Source organism: Manis javanica, chromosome 11, assembly GCF_040802235.1.
Source record: "Manis javanica isolate MJ-LG chromosome 11, MJ_LKY, whole genome shotgun sequence".
NCBI lineage: Eukaryota > Metazoa > Chordata > Mammalia > Pholidota > Manidae > Manis > Manis javanica.
In genome coordinates, this window is record NC_133166.1 from 62,761,890 (window position 1) to 62,788,688 (window position 26,799).

General features: G+C 38.8%; 1 protein-coding gene across 5 annotated transcripts in view; it reads left to right on the forward strand.

Moving 5' to 3' along the window:
* The window catches only part of TTC17 (tetratricopeptide repeat domain 17), a 139,332-nt gene extending 120,158 nt beyond the window's left edge, over positions 1-19,174 (forward strand). For 3 of the 5 annotated variants that reach the window (XM_036996675.2, XM_036996678.2, XM_036996677.2), the window contains 4 exons: positions 583-666; positions 12,616-12,735; positions 16,333-16,476; positions 18,065-19,174. In XM_036996675.2, the coding sequence (XP_036852570.1) occupies positions 583-666; positions 12,616-12,735; positions 16,333-16,476; positions 18,065-18,196 (480 nt within the window). In that variant the 3' untranslated portion in view covers positions 18,197-19,174. Of the gene's footprint in view, positions 1-582; positions 667-12,615; positions 12,736-14,031; positions 16,153-16,332; positions 16,477-18,064 lie in introns of those variants that run through there. The other 2 variants (XM_036996676.2, XM_073216434.1) reach the window with 2 other exon arrangements.
* Positions 19,175-26,799: the final 7,625 nt, after the last annotated feature.

Genomic DNA, 26,799 nt, shown 5'->3' on the forward strand with positions numbered 1-26,799 from the left:
CTGCCTGTAGACCCAGCATATCCCTAGCAAAGAATATACCGAGAAGAAGAATTGGGAAAACATGCCATAAATATCCAACAGTAGAGAATTTGTTAAATAAATATTAGTATAAATATAAGACAATACACAATAGAGCCATTAAGATGTAGTAGAAATAAATGTATTGGCATAAAGATTTCTTCAGAATATACTTTGTGAAAATGTGGCAGTATACAGTGTGATCCCATATTCTGTGAGAGAAATAATGTATGTGTGCATAGAAAAAATGTGAAAGATGTTTGTAAAGATATTAACAGTGGTTGTGTCTGGGTGACAGACTACTACAATTAGCTTTTATTTTCTTTCTTTATTTTAATATTGCTATGTTGAAAGATTTTGCATGCCTAATTTTTGTTAAGTAGGAGAGGACTGAGGGTGGTATGTTGGGCTTACCACAAAAATACCTCACTAGCAGGACCACAGCATGTACCCCAGAGCAGTAGCCTGCCTTTGTGGTGTGGTGCCGAGCACCGCATCTGCAGCGTTATCAGAATCCTGCTTCATTTTCACTCCTCTAATCTACTATCTTCCTCCCTGTACCAGGTATTGCAAAATCTTGGCAAAGACCAATATCCACAACAGTCACTTGAACAAATTGGCACCCGAATTGCCAAAGTTTTGGAAAAGGTAAGTCACCCTGGAGGGAAGCTGGAATCTTGCCCACCATTTGACTGTTCCACATCATTTGCCATTAAGTGGCTCAAACCTTTTCTATTAGTTATTTAGCACATGGTAACTAAAGGGATGATGTGAAATAATCCCACTAAGATGTTTCCATCATTTCTCCTTTACTTTTTCCATCAGTTGGTAAGATTCTTTTTTGCTGCTTTGCTGACCTTCTGTGGTGAAACTTGCCTAATCAGTTTTCTCTTCTTTACTCCAGCAAGGGTCTAATGTAGCTGGAGGTACTGGGAACCGTGGACTCTAATATATGAAATAAGTCAGGTGTTCTGTGGGGAAAGAATATTTGGTAGTTTAGATTGTGAATGGGAAACATATCCTTTTAGTCTCTTTCTCTTGAAATCATGAAACAAAATATTTGCAAAATTGCATTTTTATACAGCCTACAGAAACTATATTGAGAGTCTGTAAGACAGACTGGGTTGAAAACAATTATGTGCTGTTTGCAAGTAACACACCTTAATTTTAAGATATTAAACAGTTGAAATTGAACAGATGGAAAAGCAGTAATCATGCAAACAGTAATCATAAGAAAGCTGGTATATCCAATATTAGACAATGTGGAATTTAAGGCAAGAAGCATTACTACAGATAAATAATTCATAATGATAAAGTCAGTGCCCCAGGAATATAGAAAATAATAAATCTATGTGTAATCAGTAGCAGTTTCAAATAATACAAGACAAGCATTAAACATTGACAGACCTAAAAGAAAAAAATCAATGAATCCCCACAATGAATCATAATAGATTTCACATACATCTCAATAGGTAAGAGAGCTAAACAGACAAAAAATACGTAAAAATATAAAACATCTTGCTAATGAATTATGCTATTTATATTATGCTTCATTATACTGTGAGAAAATTCTCATTAAAAATGCAAATGGCCATTTACCATAGTGATCATAAATGAACTCATAAACTAAGCCTCAAATTTTAAAACACTGAAGTGATTTAGTTTATTTTCTACATGGGGAGGTGAAGGAAGCACAAGCAAAATTAGAAAATGTTTTGAAATGAATGATAATAGATACAGCATATCAAAACTTGTGGGATGCAGCTAAAGCAGTGCTTAGGGAACTTTAGAGCCTTAAAAAGGACCTACTAGTTAAAAAAAGAAAAAGACAAAATCAGTGATCAATGCTTCTACCTCAAAAAGCTAAAAGGGAACAAATCAAAACTACACTGAGATATTTCCTGCCAATCATATTGGCAAAAATCCAGAAGTTTGATAAACTTGGTGAGGCTGTTGGGAAACTGGCACTATCATATATTGCTGGTGTAAATGCAAAATGGGATAATCTCTAAGGAGAGGAAATTGACTGTATCTAGCAAAATTATACATTTATTTATTCATTAGGCAGCAATCCTGTTTTTAGGAATCTTTCCTAGAAATAACACTGGCAAAAAATTAATAGAAAAAAACCTGTGAGTAGGGTGTTGACTGTAACCTGATTTGTAACAGCAGACTAGAAACAACCCAAATGCACATCAGTAGGAGACTGAATAAGAAGTCCTCTGTGGATGTTCATTGTGTGTGAACATCCACAGAATGGAGGCTTCTGCAACTGTCAGAAAGAATGAGGACCATTTCTGTAAATTTCTATGGAGTGATCTCCGGTAAATAGGCAGTTAAAAAAAAGCAAAGGGGGGGAAGAACCTGTATCTTAGATTACTATTTATCATTCTTAAAAATGGCAAGGGGGGAGATATGTGTAGAGAAAAACAGATATTTTAAAATGGAAGACTAATTTTTTTAAAATATTAAGTAGTTTCCCATAGAAGGAAAAAAGAAATAGAATGGAAGATAGGGAATAAAGCTATATTTCCTTGATCTACATTGGTTTTCAATTTGACATTGGAGCCAAATGAATATCTTGCATAATTATAAAAAACAATTTTTAGTAAGGCAATTCCTTATTGAAAGTAAATTAAATGAGTCTAGCTATGTATTCATTTGGTGGTATAACCATATCAGGCAGAACAATTTCAAGTGACTTTAAATCACAATTATTTCACTATACCTCCCTAATGGGATTTACCCTGCGAATAAAAGAAAAACTTACACTGTTATCAATAATACTATTGTTAACAATACTGATACTGTTCTTCTGAAATTGTAGGTGTATGTATTGCAAAATAAATGAGTAGTTTTGTTGGCAATCTTGAGAACTGGAATTTGGGGTACTGGTGAAAGGACATAGAGATCTGAGAATGATGGTGTAAACATCTGTAGTCATGAATTAAAAGTACTAGTAAGAATTTCTCATGGATATGCACATTTCCTAGCTTTTTCTGCTGTAAGTACCCTTTGTTCCCAGATTGTGACTTTTAGATACCATTTTCCACTAAAGGCAACCAGAATTTCTTGGAGAAATGGCTTCTACCGTCTGGTAGTTACCAAAACATTACCAAAACCAACAAAGGTGTGTCAAAAGAACTGGGAACCAATTGGAATATGCTCTTATTGGCCAAAGATAGGACACTTTGAGCAACAAAAAGCAACAAAGCAACAAAGCAGATGAAACACATCACGTATATTGAACTGTATTTAAATTCTGAATTCACTATAAGAATTTTGCTGACATGGAAACAGCTTATTTTTTAATGTAAATAGTAAGAAAGTAATAAGCAATTAGAATATTACAGTTTTGTAGCCCCTAATTAATTAGCAAAGATCAGTGGCTGATAACATCACAAAAAGACACTCAGAATGTATGTACTGTTGGAAGTTTATTACCACCTGTGAAATACTTTGCCTCCACTCCTCCCCAGTAGGTCAGTCTGACTTCGGACTACTAATTTATGAGAAATACAGGAATAAAGGAACATGTTACATGGTTCCTAGAGGGTGCAACCAGCAGAGTCCAATCAGTGCAAAGCTACAGGATAAATAACCCTATTTCTTCTACAGAAATTTAAAAAATTATGTGAAGATGAATTCTAAAGATCAAAAGAGGCTTAAGGTACATATCAACCAATTGCAACATATGGACTTTATTTAGATTGTCATTCAAACTGTAAAAGCAAAGTGAACTTTTATAAAACAATTGGGGGAAATAGAATTACTAGTCAAATACTTGATGATATTAAAACTTTTCAATATTTTAGGCAAAATTCACTATGCTTATATTTTAAATGTGAGTTTTTATCTTTTAGATATACACATTAGAAAATTTACTGGTGAAATTATATGAAGTCTGGGATTTGCTTCAAAGTAACATGCATGAGGGTTTAGATGAAAGAAGATTGGTCATGAGTTGATTGTTGAAGCTAGGTGATGAGCACACAGGAGTCATTATACTGTTCTCTATTTTTGTATATATGTGAAATTTTTTATTATAAAACATTTTTAAAATGTGATCTCAAAGGTGAACAAATAGCATATCAGAAATGAATAGGTAAATTAAAAAAAACAAATTGGCACATCTTAAACTGCAAATATATTTAATCATTTAATTCACATACTCAGTGGGTGAGTTAGATAGATTAGACATAGTTATATAACTAGTGAATTGCAAGTTTTGTATAAAAATTACTTTGAATATTATAGAGACAAGGAAATATGAGAATCAGCAGAGTCAGAAAGCACCATGTATCCCAAGCTGGATAAATAAAAAGAAATCCATGCCTAGATACATTATAGTTAAAGAGCAAAGACAAAGATAGCTTTAAAGCATTTGTTTCAGTCAAGGGTACTCTCAGGAAAAACAGAAAGGACATTAGGTATTTCAGAAGAGCAAATTTAATTTAGAGAATTGATTACATTGTTGCAGAGGGGTGAAAAAGAAAAAAGGAAACCTTGAGGTAAGCCAGAGATACCAGCTGTTGGGATGGCTTCTACCCCTTGGGATGAGAGAAGGAAGCAAAAAAAGAGGGCTCTCAAAATTTAAGAGTCCATCAGAGGAGCTCTGGCATGTATATTTTTAAAAGATGCTCCTTGACCAGGTTGGATTTGTCCCAGAAATTTGAAACAGTCATACTTTAGGAAAACCTAAATTTCTTTCACCAAATTGAAGGAGAAAATCTGTGAAATCATTTCAGTAGATTATATTTCATAAAATTCACTAGCACTCATGATGTAAAGCTAATGCAGATTAAAAATAGACAAGTACTTAATCTGATTAAAAGAATCAGATCTATAGCAAAGATGATTCTTAATGGGGGAAATATCACTTCTATTCAATCTTTTACTGAAAGTTCTAGCAAGCACAGTAAGTCAAGAAAAGTTAATGGCATAAGTATTAGGAAGAAAAAATTTTATTCAGAAATGATATACTTATCTACATAGCAAACCCAAAAGAATCTAAAAATTTTCAGAAATAATAACATTTTTATAAAGGTGGCTGTCTGTAAAGTCAGCAATAAAAATAAATTACATTTCTATACAGTAGCAAAAAATATTAGAAAACAATTTTTAAATGTATTTGCATTGTTAAAAAATAAAGTTCCCAATAATAAATCTAACATAAAATTTATAATACCTATGTGAAGAAAGTGATAAAACTTTATTGAAAGGGATTTTTAAAGACATTTAAATAAATAAAGAGGTACGTACTTTTCATGGATAAGAAGAATACACATCATAAACATGTCAGTTTTCTCTATTTGATTTATAGAGTCAATGCTGTTATAATCAAAATACCAAATTTTTAAAAATTGTGCTTTACATTTATATGGAAAGGTAAGGAACAGACATGACAGTCTTGGAAAGAATAATAAGGTGGTGAGAATTCCCTTGCTTTCATGAGAAATTATTAAACAAGACATTATGCGATTTACTCAATGATAAAATTTTTTCAGTCTGGGGGGACTAAATAGAAAGCCCTGAAACAGATGCTAACATGCACAAAAATGTGGAACATCAGTGGGGAGAGAAGGAGGTACTCAGGACACTGTGCTAGGGCAGTTGCTCAGCTGATTTCAATCTTCACCTCAGATCTTACACAATAAATGAATTCTATGTGAACTAAGGACCCAAGTATCAAAAACAAAACTTGAAAAATTAGAGTAAAATGTGCGGATGATCTTTCTGGCCTTGACATTCCAAAAGGTTTCTTAAAGAAGATACAAAAGTACTAACTAGCAAAGAAAATGTTAATAAGTTCAACTACATTAAAGTTTAAAATTTTTTAAATTAAAGAGATAAGGCAGAGTGAAAGGCAGTATGTGTAACACATTTAATGTACAAGGACTAATATGCAGAAAATGGATGAGAAAGAAAAATTGAAAATGGATAGAAGATATTAACAGACATTTCACTGAAAAAAGGTATGTATGACTGATGAACACAAAAATTCTCAATCTCATTAATAATCAGGAAATGTAAACTAATAACCCCACAGTTAGAGTCTGTTTTACCCTCCACTGACCATATGAAGAATTATAAAGGATATAGAGCAAGAGGTACTTTTAAACATTGCCAGTGGGATTTTAAATTGTGACATCTTTAGAAAACAGTTTGGCATTCTCTTGTTATGTTGGACATTCATGTATTCTGTGGTGCAACAGTTCCACTCTTAGGTATCTACTCTAGACTAGAGAAATTCTGTACATTTATTTGCAATAGGAAACTTAAAAACCAGAAACAAACCATGCATCTACAGAAAATAGATAAATATAGTATATTTACTTAATGGACATTTAAATGTGCAGCAAGGAAACTGAACTAAAGCTACACACAACATGGATGAATCTTAGACTGTTGAGTAAATACCTCAAGTCCCAGAAGTCTTCTCGCAGTACTATACCTTTTTATAATGCAGAGGAAGACATAAACCAAATATCCTGTTGAAGGAAATATATGTGTATGTGAGTTATAAAAGGAACCATGGAATAATAAACAGAACATTGAGGATAGTGTGTGCCTCTGGAGAAAATGCAAGAGGATGGATGCCTAAGAACACATAGGTAGATGCAAGTTCATTCTTTGGTAGAGTGGAGTTTCTGGGGTATTCATTATTCTATGCCTTAGGCATAAGTGTGTTTTATATAATTTCATTTTATATAAATATGTGCTTTTATATGTGTCAAAATATTGACAGTAAAGATTTTTTTTAAAGAATCTTTTGGGGAAGCCAATCCAAAGGAAGGGGGAATAAATCAAGCTAACTTCATATTTCTCTGCAGCAGCCATCCACACCAAGAGGCAGTGGAGCAATGTCAACAAATTATTCAAGGAAAGAGTTAGCCATGATTTCACATACAGCTAGCTGTCCTTAAGGTGTGAAGGCTGCAGGCAGAAAATTTTGAACATATATGATTGTATTCTATTGTTTGAGCCACCTAGTCTGTGATCCTTTGTTATAACAACCCTAGCAAACTATTTTCTTACAGTTCTAGGGGCCAGAAGTCTGGGATCCAGGTGCTTGCTGCCGGGTTAGTTTCCTCTGAGGCCTCTCTCAGTGGTTTACAGATGGCTACCCTCTTGCTGCCTCTTCACATGATCTTTCCTCTGCACACGTGACACTGATGTATCTTTTCTTCTATAAATCCTTCATATCAGTCCAGATATATAAGATTAGGGCCCCATAATAATGGCCTCATTTTGATTTAATCAGTTCCTTAAAGACCTTATCTCCAAATGTAGTTATATTCTGAGGGACCAGAGATTGAGACTTAAACATATGCATTTTGGAGAAACAGAGTTCAGCCCATAACAACAATATAAAGGAATATTGTTCCCATCAACCCTTAAGAAAACTATTAGGAAATTACCTAAGGAAGATTTTTTAAAAAATACATGGAGGCTAAACAACATGCTCCTAGATAATCAATGGATCGATGACCAAATCAAAGAAGGAATCAGTCAACATGGAGACAAATGAAAACAAAAATAAAACAGTTCAAAATATGTGGGACTCTGCAAAAGCACTTTTAAGAGTACAGGCCTACCTCATAAAACAAGAACAATCACAAACAGTCTACACTCACAACTAAAGAAATGAGAAAAAGAAGAACAAATCAAGTCCAAAATTAGTAGAAGGAGGGACATAATAAAGATCAGAGCAGAAATAAGTAGGGAATAAAACAAAAGAAAAAAATCAATAAACCAATATCTGGTTCTTGAGAAGATAAACAAGATAGATAAACCTCTAGCCAGACTTATCAAGAAAAAAAGAGGACACAAAATCAGAAAAGAAAAAGGAGCAGTTACAACCGACACCACAGAAATACAAAGAATTATTAGAGAATTCCATGAAAAACTATATGCCAGTAAATCAGACAACCTAGAGGAAATGGACAAAGTCCTAGAAAAGTACAACCTTCCAATACTGACTCAGGAAGAAACAAAATTTGAACAGGCCATTACCAGTAACAGAATTGAATTGGCAATCAAAAACTCCCAAGAAACAAAAGTCCCGAACCAGATGGCATCACAGCTGAATTCTACCAAACATGTGAAGAAGAGCTCATACCCATCCTTAAAGTATTCCAAACAGTTGAAGAGGAGGAAATACTTCCAAACTCACTGTATGAGGCCAACATCACTCTAATACCAAGACCAGACAAGACATGACAAAAAAGAAAATTATAGACCAATATCCCTGACAAACATAGATGTAAAAACCCTCAACAAAATACTAGCAAATTGAATTAAGAAATAACATCAGAAGGATCTCTCATCATGACCAAGTGAGATTTATTCTAGGGCTGTAAGGATGGTACAATATTTATAAATCAATCATTATAATAAACCACATTAACAAAAAGGAGGATAAAAACTATGATCATCTCAACAGATGCTGAAAAAGCATTTAACAAAATTCAGCATCCATTCATGAAAAAAACTCAACAAAATGAGTATAGAGACAATGTATCTCAACATAATAAAAGCCATATATGAAAAACCCACAGCTAACATCATACTCAATGGCAAAAAGCTGAAAACTTTTCCTCTAAGATCAGGAACAAAACAAGATTGTCCACTCTCACCATTTTTATTCCAGCATAGTACTAGGGGTCCTGGCTATGGCAATCAGACAGGATAGAGATAAAAGGCGTCCAAATTGGTAAGGAAGAAGTAAAATTCTCTATTTGCAGATGACACAATACTGTATATAGAAGACCCTAAGGACACCACCAAAAACTATTAGAGCTAATAACTGGGTTCATCAAAATTATAGGATACAAAATTAATGCACAGAAGTCTGTTGCATTCCTATATACTAATAATGAACTAGCAGGAGAAATCAGGGAAAAAAATCCATTTACAATCACATCAAAAAGAATAAAATACCTTGGAATAAACCTAAAGGGCATGAAAGGAGGTAAAAGACCTGTGCTCTGAAAATATGTAAGACAGTTGTGAGAGAAATTAAAGAAGACACAAATAAATGGAAATATTTCCCATGCTCACAGATAAGAATTAATATTGTCAAAATAACCATCCTGCCCAAAGCAATTTACAGATTCAGTGTAATCCCTATCAAAATACCAACAGCATTTTTCAATCCACTAGAACAAATAATCCTAAAATTCATATGAAACCACAAAAGACCCTGAATAACAAAAGCAATCCTAAAAAAGAACAAAGCTGGGCGCATTATGCTCCCTGACTTCAAGCTCTACTACAAATCTATGGTAATCAAAACAGTATGGTACTCATGCAAGAACAGACCCATAAACCCACACATACATGGTCAATTAATATGTGATAAAGGAGCCATGAATATACAATCGGGAAAAGGCAGTCTCTTCAATAACTGGTGTTGAGAAAACTGGACAGCTACATGCAAGGGAATGAAGCTGAAGTACTGTCTAACTCCATATACAAAAGTAAACTCAAAATGGATAAAAGACCTAAATGTAAGACATGAAACAATAAAACTCTTAGAAGAAAACAGGCAAAAATCTCTTGAACGTAAGTAAGCATGAGCAATTTTTTCCTGGACATAAGGAAAAGAAAATAAAAAATGAACAATAGCACTATACATCAAACTAAAAAGCTTCTTGACAGCAAAGGACACCATCAGCAGAACAAAAAGGCAGCCTACAATATGGGAGAATATATTCATTAATGATTTACCCAACAAGGAGTTAACATCCAAAATACATAAAGAACTCATACACCTCCACACCAAAAAAACAACCTGATTAAAAAATGGACAGAGGACCTCAACATTTTTCCAAATAAGAAATTCATATTGCCAACAGGCACATAAAAAGATGCTCCACTTTGCTAATCATCAGGGAAAAACGCAAATGAAAACCACAATGAGATACCACCTCACACCACTTAGAATGGCCACTATCCAAAAGACAAGAAATAACAAGTGTTGGCGAGGATGTGGAGAAAAGGGAACCCTCCTACACTGTTGGTGGGAATGTAAATTGGTGTAGCCAGTGTTCAAAGCAGTATGGAGTTCCCTCAAAAAACTAAAATAAAAAATACTGTACAACCCAGCAATTCCACTTCTAGGAATTTACCTGAAAAAATCAAAATTCCTGATTCAAAAAGACATGTATGTGTACCCCTATATTTATCACCACATTATTTAAATAGCCAAGTTACAGAAGCAACCAGTGTCCATCATTAGATGTGTGGATAAAGAACAAGTGGTACATACACACAATGGAATGTTATTCAGCCATGCCAAAAAAAAAAAAAATCATGCCATTTGCAAAAACATGAATGAACCTAGACAGTATTATGCTAAGTGAAATAAGCCAGGTGGAGAAAGACAAATACCGTATGATTTTACTTATCTGTGGAATCTAAACAAAACAAACAAAATAGCAGTAGACACATAGACACTGAGAAGTGACTGGTGATTACAATGGGGGCAGGGCTGGGAGGGGTTGGAATGGGTGGTTGGGGAGGGTGAGGGGGATAAAAGGGCACAAAAATTCTCAATCATAAGTTGGTCACAGGGATGGTAGTGCAGCATAGAGAATATAGCCAAAGATTCTGTAATATCTTCCTATGGTGACAGATTGTAACCACACTAGTCAGGGTAAGGATTTAATAATGTGGGTAACTGGTGAACCACCATGTTATATACTTGAAACTAATATAAGATTGTATATCAACTATACTTCAATTTTTTTTTTTAAAGAAACCGTTAGATGAACTCAGCCAACCATGAGATAATTGGGGAAACCACACAAAATTTATGTCAGTGATCATTGAATATATTTAATACAGAATCAAACAAAAAGGTGGGAAATAGGATGACAGAATAGAATACAAATATTATATGCCCTGACAATGAGGAATGAAAAAGTTACCAAAAATTAGGTTGGAAGAAAGAAAGAAGCTAGGAAGCAGTAAGTTTTCTGACTGACTCATCTGTAATGTCTGGAAGTTAGATACCATTCCTCAAAAGGGGCAAATGAAATAGGAAAATCCAAAATTAGACCTAAGTTAAATACTGAAATTTAATATTCAGTAAAGGTGGTAGGTATCTCAGTGAGGGGAGAGATGAATTACTCATTACATAGTATTGAGGCAATTTAGTAGCCATCTTAGAAAAAATTGGAGCCATATCTTTTACTTTACACAGAGTGAAATTTGAAATGGATCAAAGATTTAAACATGAAAAATGAAATTATAAAAGTTCTGGCAGAAAAGCATGGTAAAATTTCTTGATAATGTTGGAGTAAGCAAAACCTTCCTAATTACAACTGTAAATCCAGAAGCCATTGGAGATAAATTAATAAACTACTGTGTAGAAATCAAAACCTTCTTTCTATAGTGCACAAAGCTCTCTAAGTCCAAAGGCAGACTCAAGAAAACTGAGGGAGTACATATATAATTGATAGAGCAGGCAAAGGATTAATCTCCCTAATGTATAAAGAGCCTTTTCAAGTAGAAAAAACTAACACAATGTAAGAACAGAAACTTCACAAAAAAGAAGTACAAAGGCTGTCAAACACAATAGGATGGTCAGCTCTACTCCTAAGAAGGGAAATGCAGATTTACACCACATTTCTCACCCATCAAAGGTCCAAAAGTTTAATAACAGACTGTGGTGAGGCTATAAAGAATAAAGGACCCTCCTGTACTTCTGGTGGGAGAGTAAATTGTTACAATCCTGTGGAGGATAGTGTGGTAATATATACCAAAATGATGTGTATACCCCCTTGACATAGCATGTCCACATATGGAAATGTATCCCATACAAATGCACTTGCATAAATGCAAACTTAAACCTATGCAAGGTTATTTTGCAGCATTGTTTATAAAATTGGGGGAGAGAAAAATATTCATTAATGAAGATCTATTTAAATAAGTAAATATATATCCATACAGTGAAATACTATGTAGCTGATAACAAGAGAATGAAGAGGCTTTCCATACACAGATGTAGAAAGATTTCCAAGGTATATTGTTTAGCAAAACAAAGCAAAGTGCAGATGAATGTTACAGAATAGGTTACCTCATATAAAAAGGGGGTGGGAGTATAAGTCTGTATTTGTAATTGCTTGTATAAAGCATAATGAAATCCTAGATAGTTACATAAGAAACTAAAAATAGTATTTACTTACATACAATAAAGATAAGAATGGGAGGGAAACTTTTCACTGTATAACTATAATTTCTGTTTTTTTAAACATGTGCATGAGTTACCTGTTCAAAAAGTTAAATTTAAATTTAAAAGAACATGGGCATGAAATACATAGTTCTGCTATTTAGTAGTTGAATGGATTTGGACAAGATACTTAACCTCTCTCCATCATAATTTTCTGATCTATAACAAGGCTATCATTAGTATCAAGCTTGTAGGGACATTAGATTAATGAGAGGGTGACCATCAGGTGCTCAGCAGAATTGTCAGCATCTACTAAATACTCAGTTGTGATCATTAATTCACACTGCTGTTCTAATATTTGGTGGTTAATTGTTACATTATTCAAGAGACATCTGCCTTAGCTGACCATTCCTTTGCAGAACCAGACATCCTGGGTCCTTTCCAGCATGGCTGCCCTCTACTGGAGAGTGAAAGGCCAAGGAAAGAAAGCAATTGACTGCTTACGCCAAGCCCTCCACTATGCTCCACACCAAATGAAGGTGAGTGGGACTCAGGTGTGAATTTCTGTCCCTTGGTCCTTTCCATTGCCCAGTGATTTATTCCAAGGTTTCAACCAGCCTTCTTCATGTCCAGCCAGTGAAAAAGTGGCAAAGGCTAGAAGAGGGTGGGAGGACAATGTCCCCACTGACACCCCACAGGCCGCACTATGTGAGTTGGCCCCACTGTCACGCCTTCCCTTATCAGCAAGTTGGAGCATGGGGGAGGTCTCAGCGGTCCCTCCCTGTAAAACATTACATCATTTAATACCCCTTCTGCTGTGCTCAGAGCCACCTACATACAGCAGACACGCTGGTCTGGGCAGGTCTTCACCCTTGAAGTCATTCTGACTGTAGCTTATCCGCAGGGGCCTAGAGGCCTGTTACAATTGTCTTGCTTACACTACTGACTTAGGCTTACTTCCAGACACAGGAACAAAAGCAATTTCCATTTGTTCATATACATCAACCAGTTCTTGGTCTTTGGTGTCTGACTTCACCTCTTCCAAAAAGCAAGAACAAAGCCCAGCTAACCCTGAGTAGCACCATCCTTTTTTTAAAAGTCAGTTATTGTTATGATGACTGAGACCATGCAGCTTTTTAAGAGCACATTTGTGTTCACCTGTGCAGAGTTCTGTATTAATCTCCAGATTTCCTGCTTCGTAAAGATATGGCTTCTGTCTTTGTTCATATGGGCAGTGTATGGAATGGCAGAAGGAGCACAGGCTTTCCTACCTGGCGTCACTGAGTTCTAAGTGCAGCTCTGCCTCTTACTAACTTGTGACCTTAGCCAAGTCCTTAGGCCTCAGGATGTGCACTCTATGGGTGTCCAGTAAAGACAAAGTTGGGTCCTTTTTTTTTCTTTTTCGTCTGCATCTCATAGAACCCAGTAAAATATGTATAGGCAGCAGTTGTTTGGGTAACACTTAAAGTGAATAAATATTTTTGATAATGATAATGTTTCTGTTTGTTTGACCTGTCATTCTGTGCTCTATACTGCTAGGCAATAGGGAAGGGCCAAGACTGTAGATCAAGGCCCTGAAAACTTCATGGGTAGAGGGCCAGATAGTAAGAATAGGCTCTGGAGGCTAGGCAGCCTCTGTTGGAACCATTCACTTCCGCCCTTGTAGCATGAAAACAGTCACAGAATACCAAAGGAATGAAAACAGTGTGTTCTAATAAAACTTTACAAAAATAGGCAGTAGGCATGCTGATGGACAGTGACTGTAAGGGGGCTTGTGAGGGGGACCTGGTATAGGGGAGAGCCTAGTAAACATAATGTTCTTCATGTAATTGTAGATTAATGATACAAAAAAAAGCAGTTCCTGTGTGGTGATCTCCAATCAGCTCTTCACAATGGTATAAAGGGCATATCAAAGTGTGGGCAAAGGGTTTGTTTGTGTTTATACAGAGGATCAAAGCCTAATTTGGCTACCCAGAAAACGAATTAAGATACGATATGAAGAACTTCCAACATCAACATCCTCTGGAAGAGTCATTCCAGAAGATGATCATCAAAAAACTTCAACAAAGATCCTGGTGCTGTTGCAGTTGTAACTGCATTCATCCCGCCAGTTCCTAGACTTGCCATTGGAATGAAGAAGGAGATATCTAAGCTGGCCTGTGCATACAGTAAAACAACAAATTTGACTGGATCTATACTGTTGGAACTCAACCAAGAATTAGGAGAAGTGCAAGTTGCAGCGCTCCAAAAATCTTGCGACTATAGACTATCTACTGTTAAAAGAACATATGGGATGTGAACAGTTCCCAGGAATGTGTTGTTTTAATTTGTCTGATTTATCTCAAAATATTCAAATTCAGTTAGACAATATCCATCATATCATTGATAAGTTTTCACAAATGCCTAGGGTGCCTAACTGGTTTTCTTCATTTCACTGGATATGGCTGGTAATTGTAGGTCTGCTTTGGTTATGTAGCTGTATTCCTATTATGTTAATGTGTGCACGCAATTTAATTAGTAATTTAAAACCTATACACGCTTCTGTTACACTATAAGAAAATATGTCAAAGAAATAATCAATCTTCCCATGTTTTCTTCCATCTGCTACTTCTACAGCTTCTCTTCTTCCTTCATAATTACAACCCTTAAGTAGAATTTGTCCCTCATATCGAAATTACCGAGTATCATAATTCCTCCAAGTGGTACAGATACCTCAAGACAAATACTGGGCATAGAAGCCACAAGGCATAAATCTGCAAAAAAGTAAAAAAGCTAACCTTTTCAAACAATATTGCTTCTCTCTCACTTACCAACTTTACATTTCCCTGTATGGCCCCGGAAGATGACTGGTTAGCCAGAGACGGGTAAGATTCCTCAAGGGAGGAACAACCTAAGACAGGCACAGTTGCAGGGGGGCCATCAGGTGAGAAATTGGGGATCAACAGCGGTGAGGCTTAGAACCTCACCCCCCCCCGTTTTGAGAGAAATCTTCTGCATCCGTGGATATTTTGTTGCCCTTGTCTAGCTTGGATTAATACTTAGTCTATAGGCACACACCTGATCATCTACATTTGCCCTCTTACAGCACTAAACTATGTTTTCTACCTTTATCTTGCATCTACCTACCACTTCAGCATTTTATTAAAAATAATAATAATAATAAGAGAGAAATGTGGGATTCACATATAAATCAAGTATAAAAATCAAACAAATAATCATAATTGACCTGATTGTTTATAGTTCATGATGCATGATCAAAACTGAAAGTTTCTGTGATGACTGCCCTTGCACTGTTTACCATGTAAGAACTTATTCACTATGTAAGAACTTGTTCACCATGTAAAAACTTGTTCATTATGCTTCAGAAGATTGGAGACTGTTGAGAACTAGGCTTGGGGTTGATTAATGATTGTGCATTGAGTCCCCTATACAGAATTTTATTGTTGTTAACAACCATATGATCAATAAATATGAGAGATGCCCTCTAAAAAAAAAAAAGAACATATCACAAAGCTACAATGGTTAAAACAATGGAGTTCTGCTGTGTGGCCAGTCAATGGACCAGACTAGAATGTTCAAATTCAGTTCAGATATGTGTGGGAATGTAGTATATGTTAAAGGTGGCACAGATTAGTTGGGAAAAGATTGATTATTCAATAAATTATGTTGAACAACAACAACAAAAAAAAAAAACAGGCAGCAGGCTAGATTTGGCCTGTGGATCAGTCTGCGAGCCCCTGCTTCAGATGATGGAGTGTCCTTGCAGAAACTATTTGACTCTATGGTAGTATGACTCAAGGTGTGCTCTGTCAGTCCACGAACTATTACCAACCTGCAGTAAGCCAAGGAGCTTGCACCAGCGTCCTTGCTCAGCAGACTGTTCACTCAACTGACATTTTTGTTTTGTTTTTTGAGGCAAGACTTTCTCAATGAAAGAAATAAAGCATTGGTTTATGTGCTGGTGCAAGCTCCTTCTATGTCACAGACCAATCAGCAAACAGAGGGCTAGCATGCTGAGTCGCACTGTTATGATTTACCAGGAAACACTGGCTGCATTATTTATGATCAACACCACCAACAGGTAAAGCTTAACAACCAATATTTTTCCCTTCTCACCATTCTCCTTCCTCTCCCAGGACGTGCCCCTGATTAGCCTGGCCAACATCTTGCACAATGCCAAGCTCTGGAACGATGCCGTCATAGTAGCCACCATGGCAGTAGAGATTGCACCACACTTTGCTGTGAACCACTTCACGCTGGGCAACGTCTACGTGGCAATGGTGAGATTGGCGGTGCAGGCAGAGCATATCAGCTCTGCCGCTTTCTCTCTGGCACATCTTCATCTTTGATTTCAGAACTTCTTTGCCTTTGTCCTTGTCCCCCAATCTCCTGGAGGTTTTGTGTCTAGAGTTGCTGGCTCCACCAAGAGTATACTTTATGGATAAAGGGCTTGTGTAGTTTTAAAAATACTACATAAAATTCATCTAAGTATTTGCAACTGTATTTCCTCACCATGAGTTTACACTGACAGTAGGGTCAGATTTACCTGAACTTTTGGAGATATCACCTGTTCCAGAAAATGATACCTAACACTCCACATGGACATACACACACTCATGCTTTCTTACTTCCAGTCTGGGCCAGGTACCCAGATTTGCACACATGATTTTTCTTTTTCTTGCTATATTTTCACCTTGTCTTACCTTTTTTTTTTTTAAGTATTTGTCTCTCTCCAAATTCGGGGCTTTTTAAGGAAAAGACTCCCCTTTGTCCCCAAGATAAAGACTCTTTATTTCCCTGTTCCTAGCAATTCACAGCATTCCCACATACTAGGTGCTCACCGAATGTTTAATGAATGATGGAATGCCACTAGTTGCATGGAATACCATTTACAGAGAAAGTGGTAAAGCCATCATCCAGAACCCTCATTCTGCTCAGAAACAGACTGATTTCAGAACTTAAAATCCCAGGGGTCCCCCAGAAGCTGTCATTGCCACGTTTACCATGAGAATCATGACACCCACCTGTCTAAAGCTTGATGTCCCACATGGAGCTGTTCCCAGGGTACTCTCAGTAAAGGTTAACAGAATGAGCAGCTTCAGGCTCCAAGTTTTATGTGTCATCCTCTACTTCAAAGGCAGGAAGAATAATTTGGCTAGGTAGCTATTGCTGAATGTGCAAATTTGTGTCTTTGCTTCTTAAAATTGAAGAATCTATTTCATCCTCAGTAAATGTAAAATTTGTTACTGTCATTGAGGAAATTTGCCTCTCATTTTTGCCAGAAGGAGTCATTTAACCAGTTGGTTTGGGTTCTTCTTTGAGAGTACTAGACTATGTAAAAGATGAATGCTTTCAATATGGTACTGGTCATTCCCAAACCATGTTCATATTTTTAAATGTTAGAATAAAACACTTGCAAAATTTGCAAGTCTAATTGAGATACCTGACTTTACTTTCATCTTTCCAGCCATAGTAGAGAATTCAGGCAGATGTGTAATGAGCACGTCCAAGGTTCTAGGTTTCCGTGCGAATTAAATGGAAGTATTTCCTGAAGCACCAGGCACACACCAGTAATGTTGGCTCTCACTGTTACTACCACGATCGCTCCTGCTGTTGAGTCAAACCCTAGTAAAGTCAGTCTTCTCTTTCCCTTTGGTTCTTGGGCTCTGCCATAGTTCCCTTTGTACCTTGGGGATGGAGGTAGTTGTTTTCTCCCAGACTTCAGAGTTTTCTTCAGTGATTTAAATCCATTGAGAATATCCTCCAGGACTCTCACCAGCACAGAGGTGTTTTTTAAGAAAGAAGTCACCATATATATATGGCCTGGTAGTAATAGTCCTCTCACTTTTGTCCCTTTGCCCCTCACAGGAGGAGTTTGAAAAAGCATTGGTGTGGTACGAGTCAACACTGAAGCTGCAGCCTGAGTTCATCCCAGCCAAGACCCGAATCCAGACCATCCAGTGTCACTTGATGCTGAAGAAGTCCCGGCGCTCTCCGTAGTGCCCTCCTCCTCTCTCTCTCTCTCTCTCTCTCTCATGCTCTTATAAAGAATAAGAAAAAGAAACAGTCATTGTCAGTATCTACTCTTAATGATGTGTGTGAAAATAACTGAGTAAGACTTAACAGCAGGACTTTTTGTGGGAATTGGTTTGGTCTTGTTTTTAAGTTTCTTCTTTCCCCCAGCCAACCTCAGAAACACAAATTTCTTAAAAGGAAAATACAGTTTAAAGATACTGTGTAAATACTGAGCCAAGACATTTCTGGAGCTGTGCTCTGTCTCCAAAACCTCAATGCCTCTAGGGCTTTTCTCAGTGGCCCAGCCAGCCGCCTCGCACACTCTGCTTCTGCCGTAGTCTCTGCTGTCAGTGGAAAAGCAAAAGCCCATCTGGCGCCGGTCAGTGAGAGGCAGTGTTGTGCTCTCTCCCTGATACCCCCATGCTGTCCCTAGTCTTGTCCCTTCTGTGCTGCTGTGTTACCAACTCAGAGGTAGTTTGCAGGAGAGGAAGGGGAAAATGATTTTAAAAACAAAATATTCACAACAAGAAAAACTTAGGATCACCTGACCTTTGTAATGTTATTTATGTGGGGAGGGAGGGGCTGAGGAGGGGACTCAGCAGTGTACAACATCAATATCATTTGTACTTTAATTACAAATCACAAGGAAACCAATTAAGTTGAAATCCTATATAACAGGTTTATATATAGAGAATATGTATATTTGAAGCCCTTTACAAACTGGGTCTGTGTTTTACTAATTCTTTGTTCACTGTGTTACCCATTTTGGAATAAGGTGTGAATGTCAACTCCCTCTCTCTGGGGCTTTCAAACTTGGCTCTTCAGGAGAGAGTGGTGAGCCAAGATTGAGTGTTTCTGTGCAATGCTTTTACCTCTGGTCCCAGGAGAATCAGAAACTCCAGAAATTTGGAATCTTCAAGGGCACATACTGAAAACAAAAATAAAAGTTGTTTATGAGCAAAATAGGTCTGTAGTGCAGTTTTTCTATAGACTCAGGCTAATTTGGACAGCACTGAAGCTTAACTAACCCTGGATCTGATCTTCTCAAGTCCTAGATTCTCTATTTCTTCCCGCAGCAGCAAGGTGAGGGGGAAAATAATCCATCACTAGGTTTTAGAGTTGATGAACTTAATAGTATGATATCTTTGGCCAAAAGGATGCACACAGTGCTGAGAGTTGGGTATATAACTCACCTTCCCAGAAAAGGAGGAATAATCACAAGCTCATGGCCCCTCAGGTGAGCACTACTCTAAAGTTCATCCAAGTAAGTTTCATGGGGAGCCTTGGTGAGAGGAATACAGGGCACTCCCTTCGGGACAGGACTCCACAGAGCACAGCACTTCTGTAGACTTCCCTAGGCTGTTGTCAGACAGCAGTTATTTCAAATACTGGGTCGCTGGCCTTTGAGCATTTGGGTCCATCACAGACTGTCATTACTCGGAAGCAGGTTAGCCTTCAGACATTCCTGGGAACTCTCTCTGTCCTTTATGCAGTTAGTGTCCAGCTAATTCTAAACAACTGTGTCAGATGTATTTTGAGAGCAAGCTTATTTGTGGCTAAGTAAACTTTTTTCACTGGGCAGATCCTTACCTATCTGTGTGTGTGTGAGTGTATTCCTTGCTACCTACCTTTCCACAATTCGCCATTTCATTTTTCCTGAAACATTTAACAGTTGTTTGGGGTTTGGATTTCTTTTAACTTGTATATAGTGAAATTCAATCTTGGGTGTACAGTTCCCTGGGTTTTGACAAAATGCATAGAGTCATGCAGCCACTACAACAATCAAGATACAAAATTTCCATGACCCACACGACTCAGGCTGCCTCTTTGTGGTCAGACACCACCCTTAACCCTTGCTGGTCTGCTCTCCCCATAGTTTTTCTTTTCCATAATGTCATGTAAGTGTTAGTACATGGTATGTAGCCCTTTGAGTGTGACATCTTTCATTTAACACAATGCACTTGAGATTGGGTCATGCCGTTGGATGACAGCAGCTCCTTCCCTTTAGTTAGCAGCAGTCCATCATTTATTCCCCTACTGGATGACACTGGGACATTTCCAGCTTTGGGAGATAGTGGATACAGCTGCAGTAAACATTCACATGTAGATTTTTGTGTGCACATACATAGGTTTTCGTTTCTTGTGTAGGTTCAGTCAGCAATTGTTTTCCTGTTGTAGATATATTGAGTTCCTGCTATGCTCCAAGGTTATACTCAGTTAAAACTCATTTAAGCCTCACACCAACCCAATAGTGTAGATGATACCGTTACTTTGATTTTAAGAATGGGAAAACTTGAGACCAAGATTAAGTGACCACAGCTGGGAAGTGATGGAGTTGAGGTATGAGCCCAAGCAATCTCATTCCACAGCCAGCACTCCCAAATACCATGCTGGATGCATCCATTTTCCATTTAATTCTCACAACCACATGATGAAGAAGATACCACTATTTTACAGATGAGAAAACCAAGATACATAGGTGAAGTAACTGGTTCATAATCACACAGTATATGGTGGAGTTCCAATTCAAACTAAGCTCATGTTTGTCCAAAGTCACCAACCTTGTGCCCTAACTGCTCTACTGTACTCAGTCCATGTGCAAATTATTTGTAGTAAGAACTTCATTCTTAGTCGCTCCCTATTTGCTTTCAGATGTGTTGCTCTTTCCCTTGTGTGTTCATATGTCACATGTCTGTGTTGTCTAGCACTGAGTATAGCACCTCATACATAGCAAATACTAAATGCTGAATGACTGACAATTGATGCAGTTGGGGTATTTCCTCTCCCTCCTGCTGAAGTTCTAAGGGCTTTGGAAACCAACCTGAGGGAAATGAAATATCTTACTTCTCTGAAATGGAACTTGCAAAACATGCACACACAAACCCATCCTTCTGCCTTAGGGACACCCCCTCCAACAAACTAATAGAGGAAGCCTAGTCTACCCTTCACATCCAGGGGCCCTGCACCACCAACTCCAGGGAAGGAGGGGTCGGTCTGAAGTGACCAGCCTTATGCAGCTATTTCCCCTTCCCTGGGCCGCCAGTGATTCCACTCTGACATCCCTGCCTGTTGTCCTCTCCTGCGCAGGGCTTGATACAGCAGCAGGGGAGAGCAGCTTCAGCTTTTGCGGTTATTCTAACGTTCAGGTATGCCCTCCCTACACATTTCATCCCATGCTTTCCTTTTCTGTCAAACAGGCATGTCCAGCTCTCCCCACAAACGTCTAGTTCAGCACCCATTAATGTCAACACTGAATGAGACATTAGCTGTGTTCTCTACCCTCCGCAAATCACAATCTGAGAAGACAGAGAATTAGAGAATACGAAGTCCACTCAGCAGAAATCTGAATGTTGAAGACTCAGGAACAGAGTTTTCTGACAGAGCCACTATCTGAGTCCCCTGGGAAGGTGTAGCCCTCAGGTGCGTATACCTCAGGCTGGACACTCCAAGCAGAGCCCTACATGGCTCAGCCCCTGCCTGCCTTCCATGCTTTTCTTCGGCCACTCATTTTTCACTCAACAAACATGTATCAAATATTTACTATGTGCCAGGCACTATGCTGGCCACTGAAGGTAATTCTATATGGTGGCAGAACAGAAGGGTGGGGGTCGCAGGGGGTGACAGGTGAGGCTGAGGCCAGATCATCATGAGCAGAGCTAAGACGTTTGGGCTTGTCCTGAGGGAAATGGAGAGCCACTCTCCAGCTTACACTCGAGGCTACAATTTAGTGTTTCCCACATGCATCCATCTTCCGCATTCCTGTGCCTCTGATTGTGCTGCTCCCACCACCTGCATGCCACCTACCCACCCTCTGGTCCTTTTGTCACTTAATTCCTCTGGTTTCCAGAGGCATTGTTCACCTGTCATAGGATGAACATGCTCTTGCCGCACCCGATTACCCCTTTGGTGACACTTATCGCACTGTATGGAAATGAGCTATGTGTCTTGCCTCCAATCAGATGCTCAGCTCCATGTCTAATGGATGTCTACATCCCTTTCTCTTACAACTATGAGCCTGGCACAAAACAGCTGCATGATTTTTAAACAATTACCGAACTCGTGAATTAATAGCAGATCCAGCAATACCCTAGAGAAGCTACAGCAACATCCAGGAGAAAAGGCTGGAAATAGGTAGCTATTTAAAGAGAGAGGGAAGACTGAATCAGGGGAACTTCTCCACCAGAGGCCAGGTGGAGAAACTGCTCTCTTAACCTACAGAGACACTGCCTGGCCTCTCAGCCCTGCCCCGGGCCACCCGTTACTCCTGACTCATATAAAACACTTTCAAAGGGGTAAGCACACCTCATGCAATCTATATGCACTTCTTATTAGCAGAGGTCTGCAATCCTGTCGCCAAATCTTTCCCCGATTCTAGACATCAATTACCTTTTCTTTAACTGTTGAATGTTTTTCCATTTCTGGACTCTGATTTACAAGTTTGATTGCTTAGAACACTGAGTCCTAGCCTGAAAGGCAAGGAGCTTGCCCCATAAGAACATTTATTAGAAACATGTTAGGAAATGTTTACCTTCAGTTTTTCCTTTGCTGGATTTCTTCCATTCTATTTTCCAATCCGCTAACTCTTCAGCTGTGTTTAGACCACTGTTTAACCTATCCAATGAGATTTCTATCTCAATAATGATATTTTTCACTTGTAGGATTTACATGTGGTTCTTTTCATCATATCTACCTGCTTGTGTTTCATAATATCTCATTTTGTGGATGCTAACCTTTCTTTTAATTGCTTGAACATTTTCAGCATTCTTACTTTGAAACTGCTCTATTATTTCTTGTTCATCAGGAATGGGTTCTCTTGTTTCTTGGGCACATAATATCAGAATTCCCCAGGTCTTAGTCTTCAAATATCTACTCTTTTCTATATCCTTGCCTGTCCTTAGTGATTCATCCGATCACATGGTTTCAAATACTATCTCCATGCTCGTGACCTCCAACTTTATGACTGCAGCACAGATACAGCCTCTATTAAGTCTAAATTCATTTATCCAACTGTCTACTCAATATCCTCACACAGTCTACAAAACTGAACTCCTTATCTTCCCGAAACATTCTTGTCTAACTTCGGTCTTCCTATCTGAGTTCCCTCCTACCCTCCTTCCAATTACTCAGGTCAAAAATCCTAATCTTGACTCCTGTTAAAGCTTATCAGTCAGGTTATGTCATGCCTCTGTTAAAGCCAGTGACTTGCAGTGACATATAAAGCTTTACCAAAAAACACACACATACACACAAATCTACATAATCTGGCTCAACTCACTGGCTTCATCTCCTATTACTCTCCCTTTTGTTTACTCTCCTTCAGCTACACTGGCCTCCTGACTTTTGAAATTTACAGCATGATTCTGTTGTTCCCTTTATCAAAATACCCTTCCCTCAAATTTCCACATGGCTCACCTCCTCACCACCTTCTCTGTAAGTCTTCCCTGTTTATGGTATTTTCAATTGTGTCACCTACCCCCACAACTTCTTAATCCTCCTTCCTTTATATCTCTCCATATCTCTTACCATTATTACTCTACTATGTATGCTATTTATTGTCTGTCACTCCCAGTCTAAGTATAAGCACTCACAATGCAAAATTTGTATCTGTTTTGTGTCCTCATGTATCTCTAGCCCTTGGCACACCAGTATGTGTCCGGAGAAAACTGTTGAGTGGATGAATGAATAAATGAGTGGTACTGGACTTCCTCATATATTTTGTATTTTGGGGCCTTACTCAGCAAAAGCTTATATCCAAAGTAATCCCACAGGACCTAGACTTGAGGACACCTCCCAACAGGGAAGATTTTGAGGCAGTGTCTACTGAAATCCCTACAAGGTCAAACACATTTTTAATGTGAGTTTCTGAGGTTGGGCTTTCCACACAGTATGGAGAGGAGAATGTGAATCAGGGCCCCACATTCCCACAGGTAGGAGGCTCAGGGTCTTCATACTTTTACCCAGTGGACTGGGGCTCTCTGGTCTGGGTCTGGTCCTTGGCTCTTTGCTTACATGGAGCCCAGTTCCATCTCTTATTTGTTCAAGAGGCCAAATTCCTGCCCTACATGGACCTAAGACCCCAGCGTCTCAGGCCTGTAGTAACTCACAGGTCCTATGGGCTGTGCAGCACTGGTTCCCACTCCATTGCTGGCACCTGGTTTTGGATCAGCTTGGTATTTTAAAATATGATATCCTGCCTCCATATATGTTGGAGGTAGAGCTGGGGGATTCCAGGGCATGTGTTCCATGTGCCATCATGCCTGCAAATCTGGAGAGGCCAGCTCTATATACACATGACCTTTCCCCCAAGAAATCTGGAACTTCCCCCGTGGGACCCGTGTGAGAAGCATTGCTATTGAAGACATGAATTAATACCCTTCTTAAGGCTGACATAGAAAACAGCTTTCATAGAAAACAGACACACTGGTTTCAGAGCAGACTCCCATTTTGTTGAGCATTCACCTCCTCCACGGTTAGGCCAAGCCCCAAATCTCTGCAAGGGGCTCTCCCAGAAAGCTCAGCTTCTCTGAAAATGTTGAGCTTTGGGATGGTAACCTTTATAATTTGAAAGCAAGCCCACACCCTTGTTGAAAGGAAGGCCCAGCCAGTCCCTTATCGCATGCTGACTTCATGAATGGCAGGCAGGGACCTGGGGCTTCTCCAGTAAGGCCTCTTCGGGATGCATCAAAAGTTCTCAACAGGCATTCTCTCTGCAGCCAGGTACCTGGGGGTGAGGCTAGTGGGGATCAAGGCCAACTTCTGACCATTGCTACCCAAATCCTGCAGGTGGCAGCTGGACACAGGCTGAGCATCTGAGAACCAAACTCAGCAGCTCAGGGATGCTCCCAGTCAGGGCACAGTGCTGGCTGTAGAGGATGGGGAGCAGAAAGGGAGGTGGAGGGAGCCGCAGCCCCAGTATGGTAGCTGCTGGCCAATCCGCCTACTGACATTCACATTTAGATGTGTTAAAACTGAATAAAATAAAAAAATCATGTCCTAGGTGACACTAAAATATCTCAACAGACACTTCTCATTTCAACAGGACCACTGAAGGGTATAAGACATTCCCATCAACAGGAAGTGAGATCTGCTCGAGTACAAGCCCCAGCCCGTCAGGTGGGATCTGAAGCGGAGCCCTCCTGGAGAATGCCCATGCAGAAGGCCCAGAGCGTGGGTCCTTGAAGCAGGCCTCTCCTCACCTCCTTTTCTTTCTTTCCAGTTTTCTTTGAGATAATACTGATATACAGCACTGTATATATGTTTAAGGTGTACAGCATAAGGACTTGACTTACATATACTGTGACAAGATTACCACAGTAAGTTTAGTTAATATCCATCATCCCATATGGATACAAAAAAGAAAGAAAACAGTATTTCTTTCCTTTGATGAGAACTCTTGGGACCTATTTTCTTAACCAGTTTCAAATGCCTCACACACCAGTGTTGGCTGTAGTCGTCATGTTGTGCAGTCCACCCCCAGTACTTTTTTATCTCATAACTGCAGGTTTGTACCTTTTGACCACCTTCATCCAATTCCCCCTCACCTTCTTCTTCCTGAAAAGAAACTGTTTCTTCTCAAGGCTGGATGGCACTTGGGGTTTAGGGCTCCAGAAGACATTGGGTGTGACGGGACAACGCCCTAGTTCTTTGGGCTATGAGAGTACCTGGAGGTGTTCTGAGGGCCAGCTGCCAGTCCTGCCACACCGGGCTCCTTCGGGCCTCACTGTCTTTGAATAATTGCTTCTATGGCAGAGTTAAAAATTCATACATTGCAACTCACACATGCAAAAGGAAAAACCAGCTTGATTTCCCACAACTGAACTCAAACTGAATTCAACTTTGTTCTCAAAGCTGTCTTCAGATTTTCTCCCAGTGCAGGATACTTGGTCTAGTACTGTTTTTCCACTAAATGTAATGCCTCATTCATTGTCCAGTTCTGAGTTCGATCACTTTAACAATATTCAGTTATCCAGGGCTTCCTGCTGTTTCTCTTCTTCTGTCTTTCTTTTCAACTGGCCTCTGGGCACAAGGGAAAACCTTGCACACAATCATGGCTGCATCAGAGCGGAAAGAGGCTAAAGGATGCTTCTCAGTGCCAGCCTTCTGACTTGGCTAGCTTTGTCTGCAGTGAGGTGGGTCAGGGCTTCAGAAAATTAAACCTAGAATTACTGTTTGACCCAGCAATTCAAGCTCAATTTAAGCAAATTTAAAGCAGGGGTTTGAACAGATACTTGTGCACCAACATTCACAACAGCATTATTTACATTAGCCAAAAGAATGTGAATGCCACAAGTGTCCACTGACAAATGAGTGGATAAACAAAATGTGGTATGCACATCCAGTGGAGTATTATTCAACTCTAAAAAGGAAGAACTTTTGATACATGCTACAACATGGATGTATCTTGAAGATGTTATGTTAGACACAGATGGATAACTGTTGTATTATTCCACTTATCTGAGGTCCCTAGAATAATCATATTCATAGAGACAGAAAGTAGAATGGCAGTTGCCAGAGGCTGGGGGAAGAGAAGAGGGAAGTGGGGAGTCATTGTTTAAAGGGTACAGAGTTTTAGTAGAAAATTCTGGAGG